This window comes from Tachysurus fulvidraco, chromosome 1, assembly GCF_022655615.1.
Source record: "Tachysurus fulvidraco isolate hzauxx_2018 chromosome 1, HZAU_PFXX_2.0, whole genome shotgun sequence".
In the NCBI taxonomy this organism is placed as follows: Eukaryota; Metazoa; Chordata; class Actinopteri; order Siluriformes; family Bagridae; genus Tachysurus; species Tachysurus fulvidraco.
In genome coordinates this window covers 49,297,655-49,316,023 of record NC_062518.1, presented here as the reverse complement: position 1 = coordinate 49,316,023, position 18,369 = coordinate 49,297,655, and the positions used below count along the sequence as shown (strand labels likewise).

Here is an 18,369-nt window from a genome sequence, read left to right as displayed (position 1 = left end):
AATTCTTAGACTTTTGGGCTTCACTGTGTATTCAGCATTACATTATACATTTTTAAGGTATTTATAAAGTTTAAAGGACATATGTAATAATCATTAAAGATGATTCGCTATCATTTTATCAAATTATTAGTTTTGTTAAAGGCATCAATTGAGCGATTTGTAAATATATTTTTTTATAACACAGTGATATTTGATGTACGAAAGAAATGTCAACAGCAAGTAATAACAACATACAGTTGTGCTATTGCAGTTGGCATACATTGGGAGAATTTGCAAGATGTGTACTATTTTATAAATAAAACATAAGTGAGAAGGCAAAACAAATGTATTTTATTGCTTATAGGACTCAAGTTAATATGTAAGGCATAACAGAATGGCACAATCATCAAATAAAACATAACAAAAAAGAAAATAATCGCTGTTCAACAGCTTGCATACCTTTAGTACTACAGTCAATATGGTGTATTTCCCCCTTCGGCATTAATGATGGCATGCAGACTTTTGTAATAATTCTGCATTAAGTCTTTAATTCTCTCAGTTGATATGGCTGCCCATTCTTCCTGGCAAAATGTCTCCAGTTCCTGTAATTCTTTTGGGCTGCCTTGCACAAACTGCACAATTGAGATCTCCCTAAACTGGCGGAGACAGTAATGGGCTCCAAAACCTTCACCTTTTTCTGCTGTAGCCATTGGAGGGTCAATCCTGCCTCGCGCTTTGGATTATTGTCATTTTGGAACATCCGAGAGCTTTCCTTGTTCAGCTTTCATGCTGTAGAATGCAAACTGTCTAGTATTTTCTGATAACATGCTGCATTCATCTTGCCATTACTTTTTTTGCTAGTTTCCTGTACCACTGGAGCTCACTCCATAGTGTTTATGGTTGTGACTATAAACTTAAATTCTGGTCTAAATATTAAATATTAGAGTTTTTATGATAATTCACTAGGAAATCAATATCAGATGGTTAAAATAGAAAAGTTTCATCAACCGAAATAGCACAATATCATGATCACTTATCCTGTAAATAATAAACAATCTGTTACAGATGGAAAAGAATAAAAAAACAAAATTATATATATTCTATATTATGAAAAGTTATGAACAATTACACAATGTCTGCTTAATATCATATATTCGCCTTTAAGCCATTAAGCTCCTCTTCACTGAATCATAAAGTTTTTCAAACAGATTTTTTCAACACATTAAACCTTTGGGCTTAATTTTTAATCATGTTTAAAGAAATTAGTTTTAACCAATTCAATGTGCAGCAAAGTTACAGGAAGAGACAAAGAGGAGACTTCTGTAGAAAAAAGGTGTGACTAATGAAAAGGTATCACGTAATACAAAATGAAAATAAAAGTGTTGACTCGGACAAAGAAGCTTCTAGCGTCGTCTTACGATACACTGTCTATCAGGGAAAATGCTTTGGTGTGTGACTCTTATTCTTGTCAGCTTTATTGAATCTCGATCAGGTATGAAAACTGTGTGTGTGTGTGTGTGTGTGTGTGTGTGTGTGTGTGTGTGTGTGTGTGTGTGTGTGTGTGTGGAGTGACAATATTAAAAACGATAGTTTACTTTAAGGCACAATTTATGTTACATTTCAAATGGAAAAACAAAGTTCATCTGCAGTTGAATTTCCTGTCTTTCGAGTTACAACCCTGACATATTTTAATCTCAATAGAAATTCACCATTTGCTATTTCACTTGGTGTCGTGTACAGAACCTGACAAAACTTAAATGTGATCACAATTCCTTTTGCATTTGTGTTTCCGACATCTGCAGGTAAATAAATTATGATGGGGGGGGGGGGGTGTTTATATGATGTCATTCACGGTCAAGCGCCTCGTGGTCAGTGAACAGGACAGAACACGTGTGAATTATTTCTCTACTGATAACCTCTTACTGTAAAGACATATACTTTTAGACAGGTTAAGTGAGTTTGTGGCCTTAACAAATAGCAACAATAATAATGTTTTCACCAACATCAGAGAAGTGAATGAAAGGCTTTCTGTCTGTATTTAATAACAAAAAAGTTAAAAACAAAATTTAAATGTTTGTTCTCCAATAAAAACTTGATTAGCTGCACTGTAAGGGGGGGGGGGGGGGGAGTATAATCTCTCTGGATTGTAACCAGTTCTGTACATCTCTCCAAAAGTGTTGTACAAATGCACAAAGAAAGAAAGAAATGTCTAAACTTTCAATATTAGTTTCACAATTTTACACAATTTATAACATATTAATACACAATTATTCACCTCAAGATTGAATTTTAGTCTTAAAAACTTGCTTCTGGGATAAATCTCATTTAACTTTCTTAGGCTTTGTAGGAAGAGGAGTAGATGGATACATTATAATAGGGTTTGGGTAAACTGCTTGTAAAAGATTTAATACAACTCTATTTGTACATTTTTTATCACAAAAGTACTGGGAAAACCTTGGAGTACTTTATCTTTAACCATTAGTTACAGACAGACAATATACTGTTTTAAGAAGATAGCACACTGGTAGGCACGGGCAAGAGTAAAAAGGTTCACAATTTATTTGTTCTGTTGCGCAACAGGACCCAACAATCCTCGTGTAGCATGAGAGAGGAAAGGCCCTGATCATTCATTATACTGTGATTTTATAGACATGATTCAAACACAGAGACTGAAGGAAGGAAAACATTCTCAATCATTGGCTAGATGCATAACGACTGTTTGTCTCCTGATCAGGAGAATCTTACCCTTACCGAGGTCTGCATAGAGTTGTTTATGAGCCAACTCGTCTCCAGCTCATTCTGACACTCTAATATTTTATACAAACAATCTCTGGTAATAACAATTTCTAGTCACAACCAACTTCTGGTCCTGCACACAGAAAGTCAGAACTTCACAAACAGCTTCTTAGTAAAAATATCATCACAATACCAAAAAGAATGATTATTTTGGATGAAGGACTTTAACCATTTTAATTTTAAACACCATTTATCTTGTTGAAATCAATTGCATTTATTCCCCATCTCCATGTTTTTAATCAGATCCTCTTTTGTAATGTTTTGACACTTATTCTTCCATATTAATTTAAAATTTACTCTATTTATTAATTTTATCATACATGTTGATGGTAAGGAGAAGGCTGGGTAAATGATCCTGGATAAACTATCCATCTTAGACAGAAAGATCCTGCCAAAAATTGTAAGATGTCTCTGCAGCCATCTGTTTAAAATTTATTTACATTTATCTATATTATCCATGTATTTTTATACGTTATGTATTTTTAGATATAATGATTCCCAAATACTTTACTTCCTTCTTAATTTGCATGTTGTATAAAGACTTTAGTGGACAGTTATGTAGAGTTTACATCTCACATATGACTAGATGACATATGACTGCTCCGGGTGTGTGTTCACGGTGTGTGTTCACTGCTGTGTGTGTGCACTTTGGATGGGTCAAATGCAGAGAACGAATTCTGAGTATGGGTCACCATACTTAGCCATATGTCACGTCACTTTTTCACTTTCAGATTCAACATTAAACCTGAATTTTTTATTAGTATGGGATAGCAGTTCTGCAACCATTATAAATAATAGTGATGAGTTACCACAATCTTTACAAATTCCTCTTTTAATTAGAAATCTTGGACAGGTTCAATGACCCAGAGCTACAGAGCTATTGATATCATAATATGACTTCTTTATGAAATTAATAAAACACACAGAGTTAAAGAGTAAATAAAAACTGCACATATTCTGAATATTGAATTATGTGGCTGTTTTTACAAAGACAAGTAGGAAACGCCATTGCAAATATTATTTGCAATTCCTTTTTAATATTGTCCACAAAATCGCTGCATATGTGTGTGTGGCTGTTTAATAGAATTGTAAGCTTGTTTTATCAAATCTGATATTTTGTGCTTATATTTTTATTTGGTTGTGTGTGAAGATTCTCAGTCATCCATGTGAGTTTATCTGGAAGTTGAGTCATGTCAAGTGAACTTCTTTCTAATTAGATCACAACGTTTCACTGCTCATCTGAGTAACTTCTTTAGGCTGAGGGAAGTTGGCAGGAAGTTAGAAAGAAGTCCAGTTGATATATTGATATGACTCCAGGCTCAACTACCAAACTCTGAGTCATACGTACATTTAGTTAGAACATTTGTTTTTGAGAAAACTGATTTCTGGAGTGACAGATGGCAACTTAAAAATCTTTAAATAGAAATTCTTCTTTGTGAAAAATTACAAAGGCCACCACTTGGCAACATGCTGCAGATGCACAAAGCACATAGAAATGTACAAAACAGATGCATTAAACTAGCAGTAAGCTCAGAGAGGCTCGGAAACAGCATCTGCAAGTTCTTCCGCATACTGCACACATTAACACACTTGAAGCCACAACGACTGCATGTAGAAACATGCTGTAATCTGAGAAAACATCAGAACCACTGCAATAAACTGAAAACACAGCATACGTTGTTGATAAAGAAATGGAAATGTTTTAAAAGAACATGTGCTATCAAGTTTTTATTTATTGTCTTTTGCGTATTGCATTTTTTTGAACATTTTGTATTGTCTTGTAACTTTATGTCTGCACTGTTTTTTGTCCTGCACTGTCTTTTGTCCTGCACTGTCTTGTTTGTCTTGTCCTGCAACCAGGTTGCACAGCTGCACTTTATGTGGCTAAGACTACTTACATGTCCTTAGCCCTGTCTTTGTTTAATGTAGCACCCTGATCCTGGAGAAACGTTGTCTCATTTCACTGTGTACTGCAACAGCTATATATGGTTGTAATGACAATAAAAGCGTCTTGACTTGACTTGACTTGACTTGACTTGACTTGACCTGTATAATTATTCTACATCCCATTTCTGAAGTGATAATACAAGCATCATGTGTAAATGCTTTGTTGTTGTAAAGAACATGAAACCTGCACAACACCAGGTTTATTCATACATATTTTATTCTCTTTTATAAATTTTATATTAACAACAAAGCACAGATTATTTAGGTATCTTGCTAACGATAAAGGAATTTTCTTGCTTATATACATAAATAAATATGACTAAAACATCAAGCAATAACAATAAAATAGTTTAAGTAAGTTTAACCTGTTCATATAAAGTGCATGTGTGCAAACGTGTTCAAACAGTGCAAGACAAAAACAGTGCAAGACAAAAACAGTGCAAGACAAAAACAGTGCAAGACAAAACAGTGCAAGACAAAACAGTGCAAGACAAAAACAGTGCAAGACAAAAACAGTGCAAGACAAAAACAGTGGAAGACAAAACAGTGCAAGACAAAAACAGTGCAAGACAAAACAGTGCAAGCCAAAAACAGTGCAAGCCAAAAACAGTGCAAGACAAAAACAGTGCAAGACAAAAACAGTGCAAGACATGAGACAGTGCAAACAGACAATACAACACACTTCCTATGGGGGAAATTCTTACTTACAATAATTCCTATAGCACATGAAGACAGCAGAACTACTTTGCAGAGCATTTTATGTATTTTACTTCAGTTCTAACAGTTTATTTTAGTATTATCAGTCTTAGTCTTACTGTGTTTATGTAAGTTGTTCTTAATGCAAATTCATAGTGTTAAAGTAATATAAATACAGGTTACCCTACAACCTCTATTTCCTCTTCCTGTGTCCTTTTTTATCCCATGTGGCACCATCAACCACGTAACAGTTCAAGTTACAGTCACATTTTCCCCATTCACAAGTTTAATTTGATTTATAATTAGTTGTAAACTTTTGTAAACAAAATGTATTTTTCTAAATTAATTTGTTGATTTATATCTATTTTACATCAGAATATCATTCATCCACCAGAACAGTGTGACTCTGATACGTGACTGTTGGAAACTATTAACATGTATTTAACTTTAATGTTTGCCACGTTTTTCTGTAAAAATATGTAAAAACTTGCTTCTATATTTAAAATTAATGTATACAATTAAATAAAGTCAGTCATGTTACATGCACAGAATATAGTGATATATTGTATTTTGCTCTTTTTTTTTTTCACCACAATACAGAGAGTTTACAGGTTATTGGTCCAGAAAAGCCTCTTGTTGCTGTAGCTGGTGAAGATCTGGTTCTGCCCTGTTTTATCAAACCCAACACCAGTGCTGTGGACATGACAGTGGAGTGGATGAGAATAGAGGAAGTGGCTTCATTAGTGCATCTCTATAGGGATCATGAAGACAGAAATGAAGGTCAGGCTCAGTCCTATAGAGGAAGAACATCACTGTATAAAGAGGAGCTACAGAAAGGCAACACTTCACTCAAACTGTCAGCTCTCAGAGTCTCTGATGAAGGAAAATATAAGTGTCTTGTTGAGGACAAATCCTTGTATGATGACATCACTGTGAAGGTCATTGTAGAGGGTAAGATCATTTTCTGTGATGAAGGTTTCACAAAATTTCAGAAAAACTACATTTTGCCTTGGTTTTAGTGTTTAGTGTTGAACCTCAGTTGGGAAGATTTCATTACTGATGTTTTTATTATTATTGATGTTTTCTTTTCTAGTTGATGTTTATTACTGTCTGTTTGTATCATTAAAATCTAATATTATTTTTTTTCTTTATTGTCTGTAGCTCAGGGAAGCCACCCAGTGATAATGATGGAGAGTTATGATAACTCAGGAGGGATTAATCTAGTGTGTGAGTCCAGAGGCTGGAACCCTGAACCTGATGTTCTGTGGCTGGACAGAGAAGGAGTCACTCTGACTGCTGAAGATACACAGATACACAGAGACACTGAGGGCTTCAATGTGAAAAGCCACATCTCTGTTTATGATTATAGCGACTCTAACAGGTTTTACTGCAGACTTCAGCAACAACATCACATGATGGAGACAGAGATTATCATCAATAGTAAGTGTCTGTGAATATAAAACTTTTATACTTAAGTTAGATTGTTACATTCTACTGTAATCATTACAGATTAAGGTAATAAATAATGACACATGAGCTTGGTGAACACCATTTACGCATCTGAACTTACATGTTATTTTTATTTTAGCTATTAACAATAACTGCAACACTGTTGTGTGTAATAATACACATTGTACCTATAACTTAAATGAATGGTTTAAAATATCTGATGTGTTAAACGTGGTTTATTTTAGGTAAAGTCTTTGGTGCTTGGAAGTGGATTGTTGGGATTTCAGTTTCAGCATGTCTTATTGCTGTTGGATTGATCGTAACTGCAGTTGTTTGTCACAAGAAAGGTACAATTTAATTATCTTTATTACATTTGGGTATTTGGCTGACTTCAGAATAAACCAATCACCTTCAATCTCATTTTAAAAAGTAATTATCATAAAGCTGTCATCAATTACATTATTCTGATTAATTCAAAATAAAGATCAGCTGGATTTTTTCACATCACTAAGAACAGGATTTCCCTCCAAAAATGTGTAAATTGTCAAGACACAAAAACTTACCAAGGAAGCTGCTAAGAGACATGCAGCAACATTAAAGGAGCTGCAGGAATATATGACAAGTACTGATTACTCTCTCAATGGTTTATTTTAGTTTATCTTTTTACATCACATCACAAATCTGTCATTTTAACTGGGGTGTGAAGACTTTTTATTCCCATTATATAAGGAGAAAATTACAATCCACAATCTACAGACTCTATACATTTTATAGCTTAACCACAACACAGTCACCAATCTGTCAATCTTGTCAGTGTTGCAGTGCGTAATCATTTTTGATTTGTATAGAATTTCCACAAAATATTTCAAAACAAATTTGTTTTATCATTTATTTTATCCACAGAGATGCAGAAGCAGTCCAAAGATGAGAGAGATTTTTTATGTGCTTTTAAGAACATTAATTGATATTTTGATTGAACAAATTATAGATAGAACATCTATGAAACAATCAACAGACTCCAACCTCCAACAGACAGACAATTAAAATGTGTTAAATAGTGAGACGTGTCTTCAGTTATGTGTCCACATAAATGTCATCACAAAGGGATCTGGGAAGTTTGTGAGGTTGTTTATGCTGCTGTAGTGATGTAGGTTTCACACAAAAGGTGTTTGAAATGGGTTTAAGACAATGTTAACTGTTTACTGAAATTATTATAATAAGTTGACTGATCTGAGATGAGAGTTTTTACAAACTGAAGATTCAGATTCAGATATCTGAAACCTTTCTGATATTTATTTGTAAAAAAAAAAAAAAAAAAAATAATTGGACACCATTTATAAATTTCATTCTACTTCACAATTATGTGCCACTTTCAGTCTATTTCATAAAATCCCAATAAAATACATTTTTGTTTGTGGTTGTAACATGTCAAAATGTGGAAGCGTTCAGTGGGTATGAATACTTTTGAAAAGCACGTTATGAGTTTTTAAAAAAAAAAAAAAAAAAAAAAAAAAAAAACACAATTTCACACATGGAGAATATAGAATGTAATGAATATAAATTTGATTAACAGTTTGGTTTGAGGTCATTAACATGATTTGTCTGGCAGTCATATGGGCTTCATAAAATCAATAAGAATGCTCTATACCAGATATAGATATATACCAGAGTGTAGGGCAAAAATGTGTTCACCTGCCTTCTGTGAGGGTTATTAATGATATCTACTTCTTACAAGGTCATGGAACTGAATGGTCAGTACATTTGTACACATTTTAATGGAGCTCGAGTCCAATCCAGATTTAATCTATAAAGCACAAATACCAGACTAATGAATGATTTTAATGTAATTAAGATATAATAAAACATATATTTACTTTTATGAGGTTGTTCCTACAGGACAAGTTGGTTTAGGATAACTTTCACACAGTTAATGAAATTATCTTTAAAATAATAAATGTACTCATATTTGTCAAATTATATTTTGTTTAAAGATATGAAAGTGTTATATGTGACGTGCAAAAACAGAGGACTCAGTAACGGGGCAAATATTTCCCCTGTATGTAAGTTAGTGGATTACATTATTTTGTAGAATAATATTGCATGCAGGTGAGCACAATGTCTTAGTCACCACATTTCTGCTGTCAGCTCTTCAACTATATCTGACTAATAAGTGTAATATTAATATTTAATATTGTCTGTTTTCAGAGAGGCAGATACAGAGACTGGAAGATGGTAATTATACCTGAACTTCTTAACTACTTTATAGTGTCTGAAGCACTGTGAGATGAGATCATGAGTTTCTGTCATCAGCACTGCATGTTATACTGCTGCTTTAATGCTGAGATTTCACCAGGAGAGACTGTGGTTATAAGAAATCTGATGGTGAATGAGCTACACCTTTACCTTTACTGCTGAGCTACATCTACATCATAGGCAGCTGCAATATTTTTCCTCCTTAAAAATAGGTTTAGTTGAGTGTAAACACTGACTACAGTTTACTAGTATAATTTTAGTTGATACCTTACATTTGATATTTTTAATTATTTTGATTAAAATGATGAATGTGAACTAGCATTATATACATTTGTGTGTGTGGTTTAAAATATTTCAAACAAATTTGTTTAAATAAATAAATAGTTTAAATAATCAAATCTGTTTTATCTTCAGAGATGAAGACTGAGAAGGAGTACACAGGTGAGAGACTTTTGTACTATTAAGAACATATTGATTGAACAAATTATAGATAGAACATCTATGAAGCAATCAACAGTCTCCAACCTCCAACAGACAGACAATTAAAATGTGTTAAATAGTGAGACGTGTCTTCAGTTATGTATTCATACTGAATTAAAGTAATCACAAAGGTATGTTAACTGTTTACTGAGAATTTTACAGATAGGGTGTGTGTGTGTGGTCAGAAGTAAATAAGTGTGATATTAATATTTTAATATTGTCTGTTTTCAGAGAGGCAGATAGAGAGACTGAAAGATGGTAATTATACCTGAACTTCTTAACTACTTTATAGTGTCTGAATCACTGTGAGATGAGATCATGAGTTTCTGTCATCAGCACTGCATGTTATACTGCTGCTTTAATGCTGAGATTTCACCAGGAGAGACTGTGGTTATAAGAAATCTGATGGTGAATGAGCTACACCTTTACCTTTACTGCTGAGCTACATCTACATCATAGGCAGCTGCAATATTTTTCCTCCTTAAAAATAGGTTTAGTTGAGTGTAAACACTGACTACAGTTTACTAGTATAATTTTAGTTGATACCCTATGTACCACCGGGCCTCTCCTTCAATTAGTAGAAAGAGAAACACTTCAAGTCAGTCAAGGTACAAAGATTTATTTAAAAAAAAAAGGGCATCAAAGGATATACACAAAACACAGACAAAATACTTTATGTAAATAACTCAAAGATTGGTCCCAGCTCCCCAAGATGTTACCAGCCAACTCACACTAACTATATTAGCTAATTTCCTAGCATGTGGAGGCCTTTAAAGCACAAGGCAGCATTTCCCTGATAATTCACACTGAAAAGCAAAAAAACACAAATTTAAATAAAACAAATAAAAACGTAAATCTTCACTCATAATCACCTCAAGAAAACAAACAAACAAACAGACCCCACACAAGAAAAGGCCCACACACATGCAGAAAGCAAGCACTAATAAATCAAGCTGGCGACATAAGGCTGGGAAGGTGTTAAAAAAAAGGAAAAAAAGAAACTCGTACACAAACAATCCACAAAATACACGTGCTGCCACCATGCAGCACACACCTCTGAGACCGGCCAGCTAGGGAACCAAACAAAACAATACAGGAGAAACAGCAACTGACTTAAATCTGGAACAAAAGAAAACAAAATTAACAATATATCCTATACTTTATTAAAACATTAAAAATATTTAAAACCCCGGTTACCAACTGCAAAATCTCAATTTAATTAACATTAACACATTTACCTTCTTTGGCAGATAGCAGATATAACCATCAGTCAATGTTTGAGCATTTATTCACATCAGCAGCTGTCAACATGCAGTAAGCAATACTTAAATCATCTGCATCTCATCTCATCTGGGGCAAATTCAGACACAGCCAAACAAAGCCACATTAAATCCCATGTGCTTTTTAAAACAAGGCCCAAATTCAAAATAAATCTCCATAAATAACCAAATCAAACAATATAAAAATAACCAGTCAGCCTACCTCATCTGGGGCAAATTCAGACAGCCAAACAAAGCCACATTAAATCCCATGTGCTTTTTAAAGCAAGGCCCAAACTTCGAAGCCTCTTCCCAGCGCCTGCTTAAAAAGTCTTTGGAATAGTTGGCCTGCCACACCCCCCCCCCTAACCACTTGCCTGGTTACACTTACATTTGATATTTTTAATTACTTTGATTAAAATGATGAACTATGTGAGCTAGCATTTTATACATTTGTTTATGTGGTTTAAATTATTTCAAAAAAATTTGTTTTAATAAATGTGTTTAATCAAATCTGTTTTATCTTCAGAGATGAAGAAGGAGAAGGAGAACACAGGTGAGGAAGATTTTTGTGCTTTTAAGAGCATATTGAATTATAGATAGAACATGTATGAATTGATCAACAGACTCCAACCTCCAACAGACAGACAATTAAAATGTGTTAAATAGTGAGACGTGTCTTCAGTTATGTGTTCACACTGAATTAAAGTAATCACAAAGGTATCTGGGAAGTTTCTTACAGTTCTGTTCAAAATTATTCAACCCCCAATGCTGTAAATGGTTTTAGGGAATTTAGTGTACATTTGTAATTGTATTCAGAATGAAATCCTACAAGGACTTCTTAAAGAACCATAAGCAACTAAAATGACATCAATTAGTTTTGTAATACAGTAGTAAATGTTTCTTTTGTGAATTCTTCATTGACACAATTATTCAACCCCTTAAAGACTACCACTCTGAAGAACAGAGGTTCATTGAAGTGTTTTCAATCAGGTATTGAAAACACCTGTGGATGTCAGGGAGCAGCAATAAAGCCTAATAAGCACCAATTAGGCAGCTTTAAAATGACTGTGATACTCAGCTCCTTCTAGACATTTACTGGTATGGTTACAAACATGGTGAAGTCAAGAGAATGGTCCAGGAAGACAAGAGAAGAGGCGATTACTTTTCACAGGAAGGGCAATGGCTATAAGAAGATTGCAAAGATGTTAAACATACCAAGAGACACCATAGGAAGCATCATTCGCAAATTCAAGGCAAAGGGCACTGTTGAAAAGCTACCTGCTCGTGGCAGAAAGAAGATGCTGACTTCAACTGCTGTGCGCTACCTGAAGCGTAGAGTGCAGAAAAGTCCCCGCGTGACTGCTGAGGAACTGAGAAAAGATTTGTCCGATGTGGGTACTGAAGTTTCTGCTCAGACAATACGGCGCACCCTGCGTAATGACGGCCTCCATGCCAGAACTCCCAGGCGCACCCCCTTGCTGTCTCCAAAGAATAAGAAGAGTCGACTGCAGTATGCCAAGTCATGTGGACAAACCACAGAAGTTTTGGGATAGTGTTCTGTGGACTGATGAAACAAAATTAGAACTGTTTGGGCCCATGGATCAACGCTATGTTGGGAGGAGGAAGAACAAGAAAAGAACACCTTGCCTATTGTGAAGCATGGCGGGGAGTCAATCATGCTTTGGGGCTGTTTTGCTTCTGCAGGTACTGGGAAGCTTCAGCTTGTGCAAGGTACCATGAATTCTCTTCAGTACCAGGAGATATTGGATGACAATGTGATGCAGTCCGTCACAAACCTGAGGCTTGGGAGACGTTGGACCTTTCAACAGGACAATGATCCCAAGCATACCTCCAAGTCCACTAGAGCATGGTTGCAGATTAAAGGCTGGAACATTTTGAAGTGGCCATCGCAGTCACCAGACTTAAATCCGATTGAGAACCTCTGGTGGGACTTAAAGAAAGCAGTTGCAGTGCGCAAGCCTAAGAATGTGACTGAACTGGAGGCTTTTGCCCATGATGAATGGGCAAAGATACCGTAGATCGCTGCAAGACACTTGTGTCAAGCTATGCTTCACGTTTAAAAGCTGTTATAACTGTAAAAGGATGTTGTACTAAGAATGAATGTCACTTGGGGGTTGAATAAAACTGATAATGATGTGAGCTCAGAAAAGACATTTGTGGTTATTTCATTATAAATGTTATGTTATATTTCTGACCTACACGTGCCTCTTTGATTTAATTGTAAGCAGGATGACCGAATGATCAAAATCAATGTCAAAACGACCAAAACAATCAATTTCAGTTGGGGTTGAATAATTTTGAACACAACTGTAGGTTGTTTATGCTGCTGTAGTGATGTTGGTTTCACACAAAAAGTGTTTAAAATGGGTTTAAGACAGTGTTAACTGTTTACTGAAATTATTATAATAAGTTGACTGATCTAAGATATCTGAGATGAGAATTTTTACAAACTAAAAAATTTTGACAATTGAAGAATATAGAATGTAATGAATATAAATTTGTTTAAAACTTTAGTTTTAGATCATTAAAATGATTTGTCTGGCAGTCATATGGGCTTCATAAAATCAATAAGAATGCCCTATAATAGATATATACCACAGTGTAGGGCAAAAATGTGTTCACCTGCCTTCTGTGAGGTTTATTAATGATATCTACTTCTTACAAGACATGGAACTGAATGGTCAGTACATTTGTACACATTATGAATGGAGCTCTAGTCTAATACAGATTTTTATCTATGAAGCACACATGCCTGACTAATTAATGATTTTAATGTCATTAAGTGAGAATAATACATATATTCACTTTAATGAGATTGTTCCTACAGGACCAGTTGGTTTTGGATCATTTTTTCTGACAGTGAATGAAATTATCTTTTAAAATGTTAATTTATTTAATTATTTACTATTTTAATTTATGTCAAATACAATTTTGTTTGAACATATATAACTATTTTATGCGACATGCAAATATTTCCCCTGTATGTAAGTTAGTGGATTACATTATTTTGTAGAATAATATTGCATGTAGGTGAGCACAATGTCTTAGTCACCACATTTCTGCTGTCAGCTCTTCAACTATATCTGACTAATAAGTGTAATATTCATTCATTCATTCATCTTCTACCGCTTATCCGAACTTCTCGGGTCACGGGGATCCTGTGCCTATCTCAGGCGTCATTGGGCATCGAGGCAGGATACACCCTGGACGGAGTGCCAACCCATCACAGGGCACACACACTCTCATTCATAAGTATAATCTAAAAATTCAAATATTGTCTGTTTTCAGAGAGGCAGATACAGAGGCTGTATGTTGGTAATTATACCTGAACTTCTTAACTACTTTATAGTGTCTGAATCACTGTGAGATGAGATCATGAGTTTCTGTCATCAGCACTGCATGTTATACTGCTGCTTTAATGCTGAGATTTCACCAGGAGAGACTGTGGTTATAAGAAATCTGATGGTGAATGAGCTACACCTTTACCTTTACTGCTGAGCTACATCTACATCATAGGCAGCAGCAATATTTTTCCTCCTTAAAAATAGGTTTAGTTGAGTGTAAACACTGACTACAGTTTACTAGTATAATTTTAGTTGATACCTTACATTTGATATTTTTAATTATTTTGATTAAATGATGAACTATGTGAGCTAGCATTTTATACATGTGTTTATGTGGTTTAAAATATTTCAAACAAATTTGTTTTATTTTCAGTGATGAAGAACAAGGAGTACACAGGTGAGAAAGATGTTTTGAGCTTTTAAGAACATATTGATTAAAGAAATTATAGATAGAACATGTATGAAATGATCAACAGACTCCAACCTCCAACAGACAGACAATTAAAATGTGTTAAATAGTGAGACGTGTCTTCAGTTATTTCACACTAAATAAATGTAATCACAAAGGTATCTGGGAAGTTTCTTAGGTTGTTTATGCTGCTGTAGTGATGTTGGTTTCACACAAAAAGTGTTTAAAATGGGTTTAAGACAGTGTTAACTGTTTACTGAAATTATTATAATAAGTTGACTGATATAAGATATCTGAGATGAGAATTTTTACAAACTAAAAAATTTTGACACTTGGAGAATATAGAATGTAATGAATATAAATTTGTTTAAAACTTTAGTTTTAGATCATTAAAATGATTTGTCTGGCAGTCATATGGGCTTCATAAAATCAATAAGAATGCCCTATAATAGATATATACCACAGTGTAGGGCAAAAATGTGTTCACCTGCCTTCTGTGAGGTTTATTAATGACATCTACTTCTTACAAGACATGGAACTGAATGGTCAGTACATTTGTACAGATTTTGAATGGAGCTCTAGTCTAATACAGATTTTTATCTATGAAGTGCACATGCCTGACTAATTAATGATTTTAATGTCATTAAGTGAGAATAATACATATATTCACTTTAATGTGATTTTTCCTACAGGACCAGTTGGTGTTGGATCATTTTTTCTGACAGTGAATGAAATTATCTTTTAAAATGTTCATTTATTTAATTATTTACTATTTTAATTTATGTCAAATACAATTTTGTTCGAACATATATAACTATTTTATGCGACATGCAAAAACAGAGGACTCAGTAACGGGGCAAATATTTCCCCTGTATGTAAGTTAGTGGGTTACATTATTTTGTAGAATAATATAGCATGTAGGTGAGCACAATGTCTTAGTCACCACATTTCTGCTGTCAGCTCTTCAACTATATCTGACTAATAAGTGTAATATTAATATTTTAATATTGTCTGTTTTCAGAGTGGCAGATAGAGAGGCTGTATGTTGGTAATTATACCTGAACTTCTTAACTACTTTATAGTGTCTGAATCACTGTGAGTTGAGATCATGAGTTTCTGTCATCAGCACTGCATGTTATACTGCTGCTTTAATGCTGAGATTTCACCAGGAGAGACTGTGGTTATAAGAAATCTGATGGTGAATGAGCTACACCTTTACCTTTACTGCTGAGCTACATCTACATCATAGGCAGCTGCAATATTTTTCCTCCTTAAAAATAGGTTTAGTTGAGTGTAAACACTGACTACAGTTTACTAGTATAATTTTAGTTGATACCTTACATTTGCTATTTTGACTGACTTTGATTAAAATGATGAACTATGTGAGCTAGCATTTTATACATTTGTTTATGTGGTTTAAATTATTTCAAAAATATTTGTTTTATCTTCAGTGATGAAGAACAAGGAGAACACAGGTGAGAAAAATGTTTTGTGCTTTCAAGAACATATTGATTAAACAAATTATAGATAGAACATGTATGAAATGATCAACAGACTCCAACTTCCAACAGACAGACAATTAAAATGTGTTAAATAGTGAGACGTGTCTTCAGTTATTTCACACTAAATAAATGTAATCACAAAGGTATCTGGGAAGTTTGTGAGGTTGTTTATGATGCTGTAGTGATGTTGGTTTCACACAAAAAGTGTTTAAAATGGGTTTAAGACAATGTTAACTGTTTACTGAAATTATTATAATAAGTTGACTGATCTGAGATGAGAATTTTTACAAACTAAAAAATTTTGACACTTGGAGAATATAGAATGTAATGAATATAAATTTGTTTAAAACTTTAGTTTTAGATCATTAAAATGATTTGTCTGGCAGTCATATGGGCTTCATAAAATCAATAAGAATGCCCTATAATAGATATATACCACAGTGTAGGGCAAAAATGTGTTCACCTGCCTTCTGTGAGGTTTATTAATGACATCTACTTCTTACAAGACATGGAACTGAATGGTCAGTACATTTGTACACATTTTGAATGGAGCTCTAGTCTAATACAGATTTTTATCTATGAAGCACACATGCCTGACTAATGAATAATTTTAATGCCATTAAGTGAGAATAATACATATATTCACTTTAATGAGATTGTTCCTACAGGACCAGTTGGTTTTGGATCATTTTTTCTGACAGTGAATGAAATTATCTTTTAAAATACTAATTTATTTAATTATTTACAATATTTATTTATGTCAAATACAATTTTGTTCGAACATATATAACAGAGGACTCAGTAACGGGGCAAATATTTCCCCTGTATGTAAGTTAGTGGATTACATTATTTTGTAGAATAATATTGCATGTAGGTGAGAACAATGTCTTAGTCACCACATTTCTGCTGTCAGCTCTTCAACTATATCTGACTAATAAGTGTAATATTAATATTTAATATTGTGTGTTTTCAGAGAGGCAGATACAGAGGCTGGAAGATGGTAATTATACCTGAACTTCTTAACTACTTTATAGTGTCTGAATCACTGTGAGATGAGATCATGAGTTTCTGTCATCAGCACTGCATGTTATACTGCTGCTTTAATGCTGAGATTTCACCAGGAGAGACTGTGGTTATAAGAAATCTGATGGTGAATGAGCTACACCTTTACCTTTACTGCTGAGCTACATCTACATCATAGGCAGCAGCAATATTTTTCCTCCTTAAAAATAGGTTTAGTTGAGTGTAAACACTGACTACAGTTTACTAGTATAATTTTAGTTGATACCTTACATTTGATACTTTTAATTATTTTGATTAAAATGATGAACTATGTGAGCTAGCATTTTATACATTTGTTTATGTGGTTTAAATTATTTCAAACAAATTTGTTTTAATAAATGTGTTTAATCAAATCTGTTTTATCTTCAGTGATGAAGACTGAGAAGGAGAACACAGGTGAGGAAGATTTTATGTGCTTTTAAGAACATATTGATTAAACAAATTATAGATAGAACATGTATGAAATGATCAACAGTCTCCAACCTCCAACAGACAGACAATTAAAATGTGTTGAATAGTGAGACGTGTCTTCAGTTGTGTTCACACTAAATAAATGTCATCACAAAGGTATCTGGGAAGTTTTTAGGTTGTTTAGGCTGCTGTAGTGATGTAGGTTTCACACAAAAAAAGTGTTTAAAATGGATTTAAGACAGTGTTAACTGTTTACTGAGAATTTTACCGATAGGGTTTGTGTGTGTGTGTGTGTGTGTGTGTGTGTGTGTGTGTGTGTGTGTGTGTGTGTGGTCAGAAGTAAATAAATGACTGAGATTGACTACTATTCTTACTGATGACTAAATGATCACTAAACACAGATTTCTGCCATTTTGATAGGCGAGTATGAACTTTTTATTTCCATTGTATTAGCAGAAAATTACAATCCATAATCTACAGCCATTGTAATGGCAGATGATCCACTAGAGCAGGAGTCTTCAATCTTATACACAAAGGTCTGGTGTGGCTGCAGTCTTTTAAAGCAGACAAATAAGAGGCATTGCTTGATATCTGAGACTGGATATGAGCTGATTAATGTGGAGTCAGTTGTGTCTGAAAGCCTGCAGCCACATCAACACTGTGGGTAAGATTGAAGAGCCCTGCACTAGTGACACAAAATACAGATATAACTGTGTAGAGGTAGTTTATGTACAGATAAATGCTGCTACAAATAAATC

General features: G+C 34.0%; 2 protein-coding genes and 1 long non-coding RNA gene across 32 annotated transcripts in view; 1 reads left to right on the top strand and 2 right to left on the bottom strand.

The window, feature by feature from the left end:
- LOC113661210 (butyrophilin subfamily 1 member A1-like) overlaps positions 1-18,369 on the bottom strand; it is a 322,944-nt gene that overhangs the window by 179,842 nt on the left and 124,733 nt on the right. The window lies entirely within an intron of this gene.
- LOC113656997 (butyrophilin subfamily 2 member A2-like) overlaps positions 1,352-18,369 on the top strand; it is a 251,138-nt gene continuing 234,120 nt past the window's right edge. The window contains exons 1-13 of one of the 19 annotated variants that reach the window (XM_047813715.1): positions 1,359-1,471; positions 6,019-6,369; positions 6,580-6,858; positions 7,113-7,214; positions 7,771-7,791; positions 9,073-9,099; positions 11,389-11,415; positions 14,172-14,198; positions 14,601-14,624; positions 15,658-15,684; positions 16,088-16,111; positions 17,112-17,138; positions 17,570-17,596. In XM_047813715.1, coding sequence (XP_047669671.1) covers positions 1,420-1,471; positions 6,019-6,369; positions 6,580-6,858; positions 7,113-7,214; positions 7,771-7,791; positions 9,073-9,099; positions 11,389-11,415; positions 14,172-14,198; positions 14,601-14,624; positions 15,658-15,684; positions 16,088-16,111; positions 17,112-17,138; positions 17,570-17,596 — 1,015 coding nt within the window. In that variant the 5' untranslated portion in view covers positions 1,359-1,419. Of the gene's footprint in view, positions 1,472-6,018; positions 6,370-6,579; positions 6,859-7,112; positions 7,215-7,770; positions 7,792-9,072; positions 9,100-9,534; positions 9,562-11,388; positions 11,416-14,171; positions 14,199-14,600; positions 14,625-15,657; positions 15,685-16,087; positions 16,112-17,111; positions 17,139-17,569; positions 17,597-18,369 lie in introns of all 19 variants that reach the window. The other 18 variants (XM_047813703.1, XM_047813722.1, XM_047813708.1 and 15 more) reach the window with 18 other exon arrangements.
- Positions 10,200-11,226, bottom strand: LOC125141468. The gene is made up of 3 exons (XR_007140853.1): positions 11,083-11,226; positions 10,839-10,950; positions 10,200-10,719 (listed from the first exon to the last, which is right to left on the bottom strand). It is a non-coding gene; the product is annotated as an uncharacterized LOC125141468 (long non-coding RNA).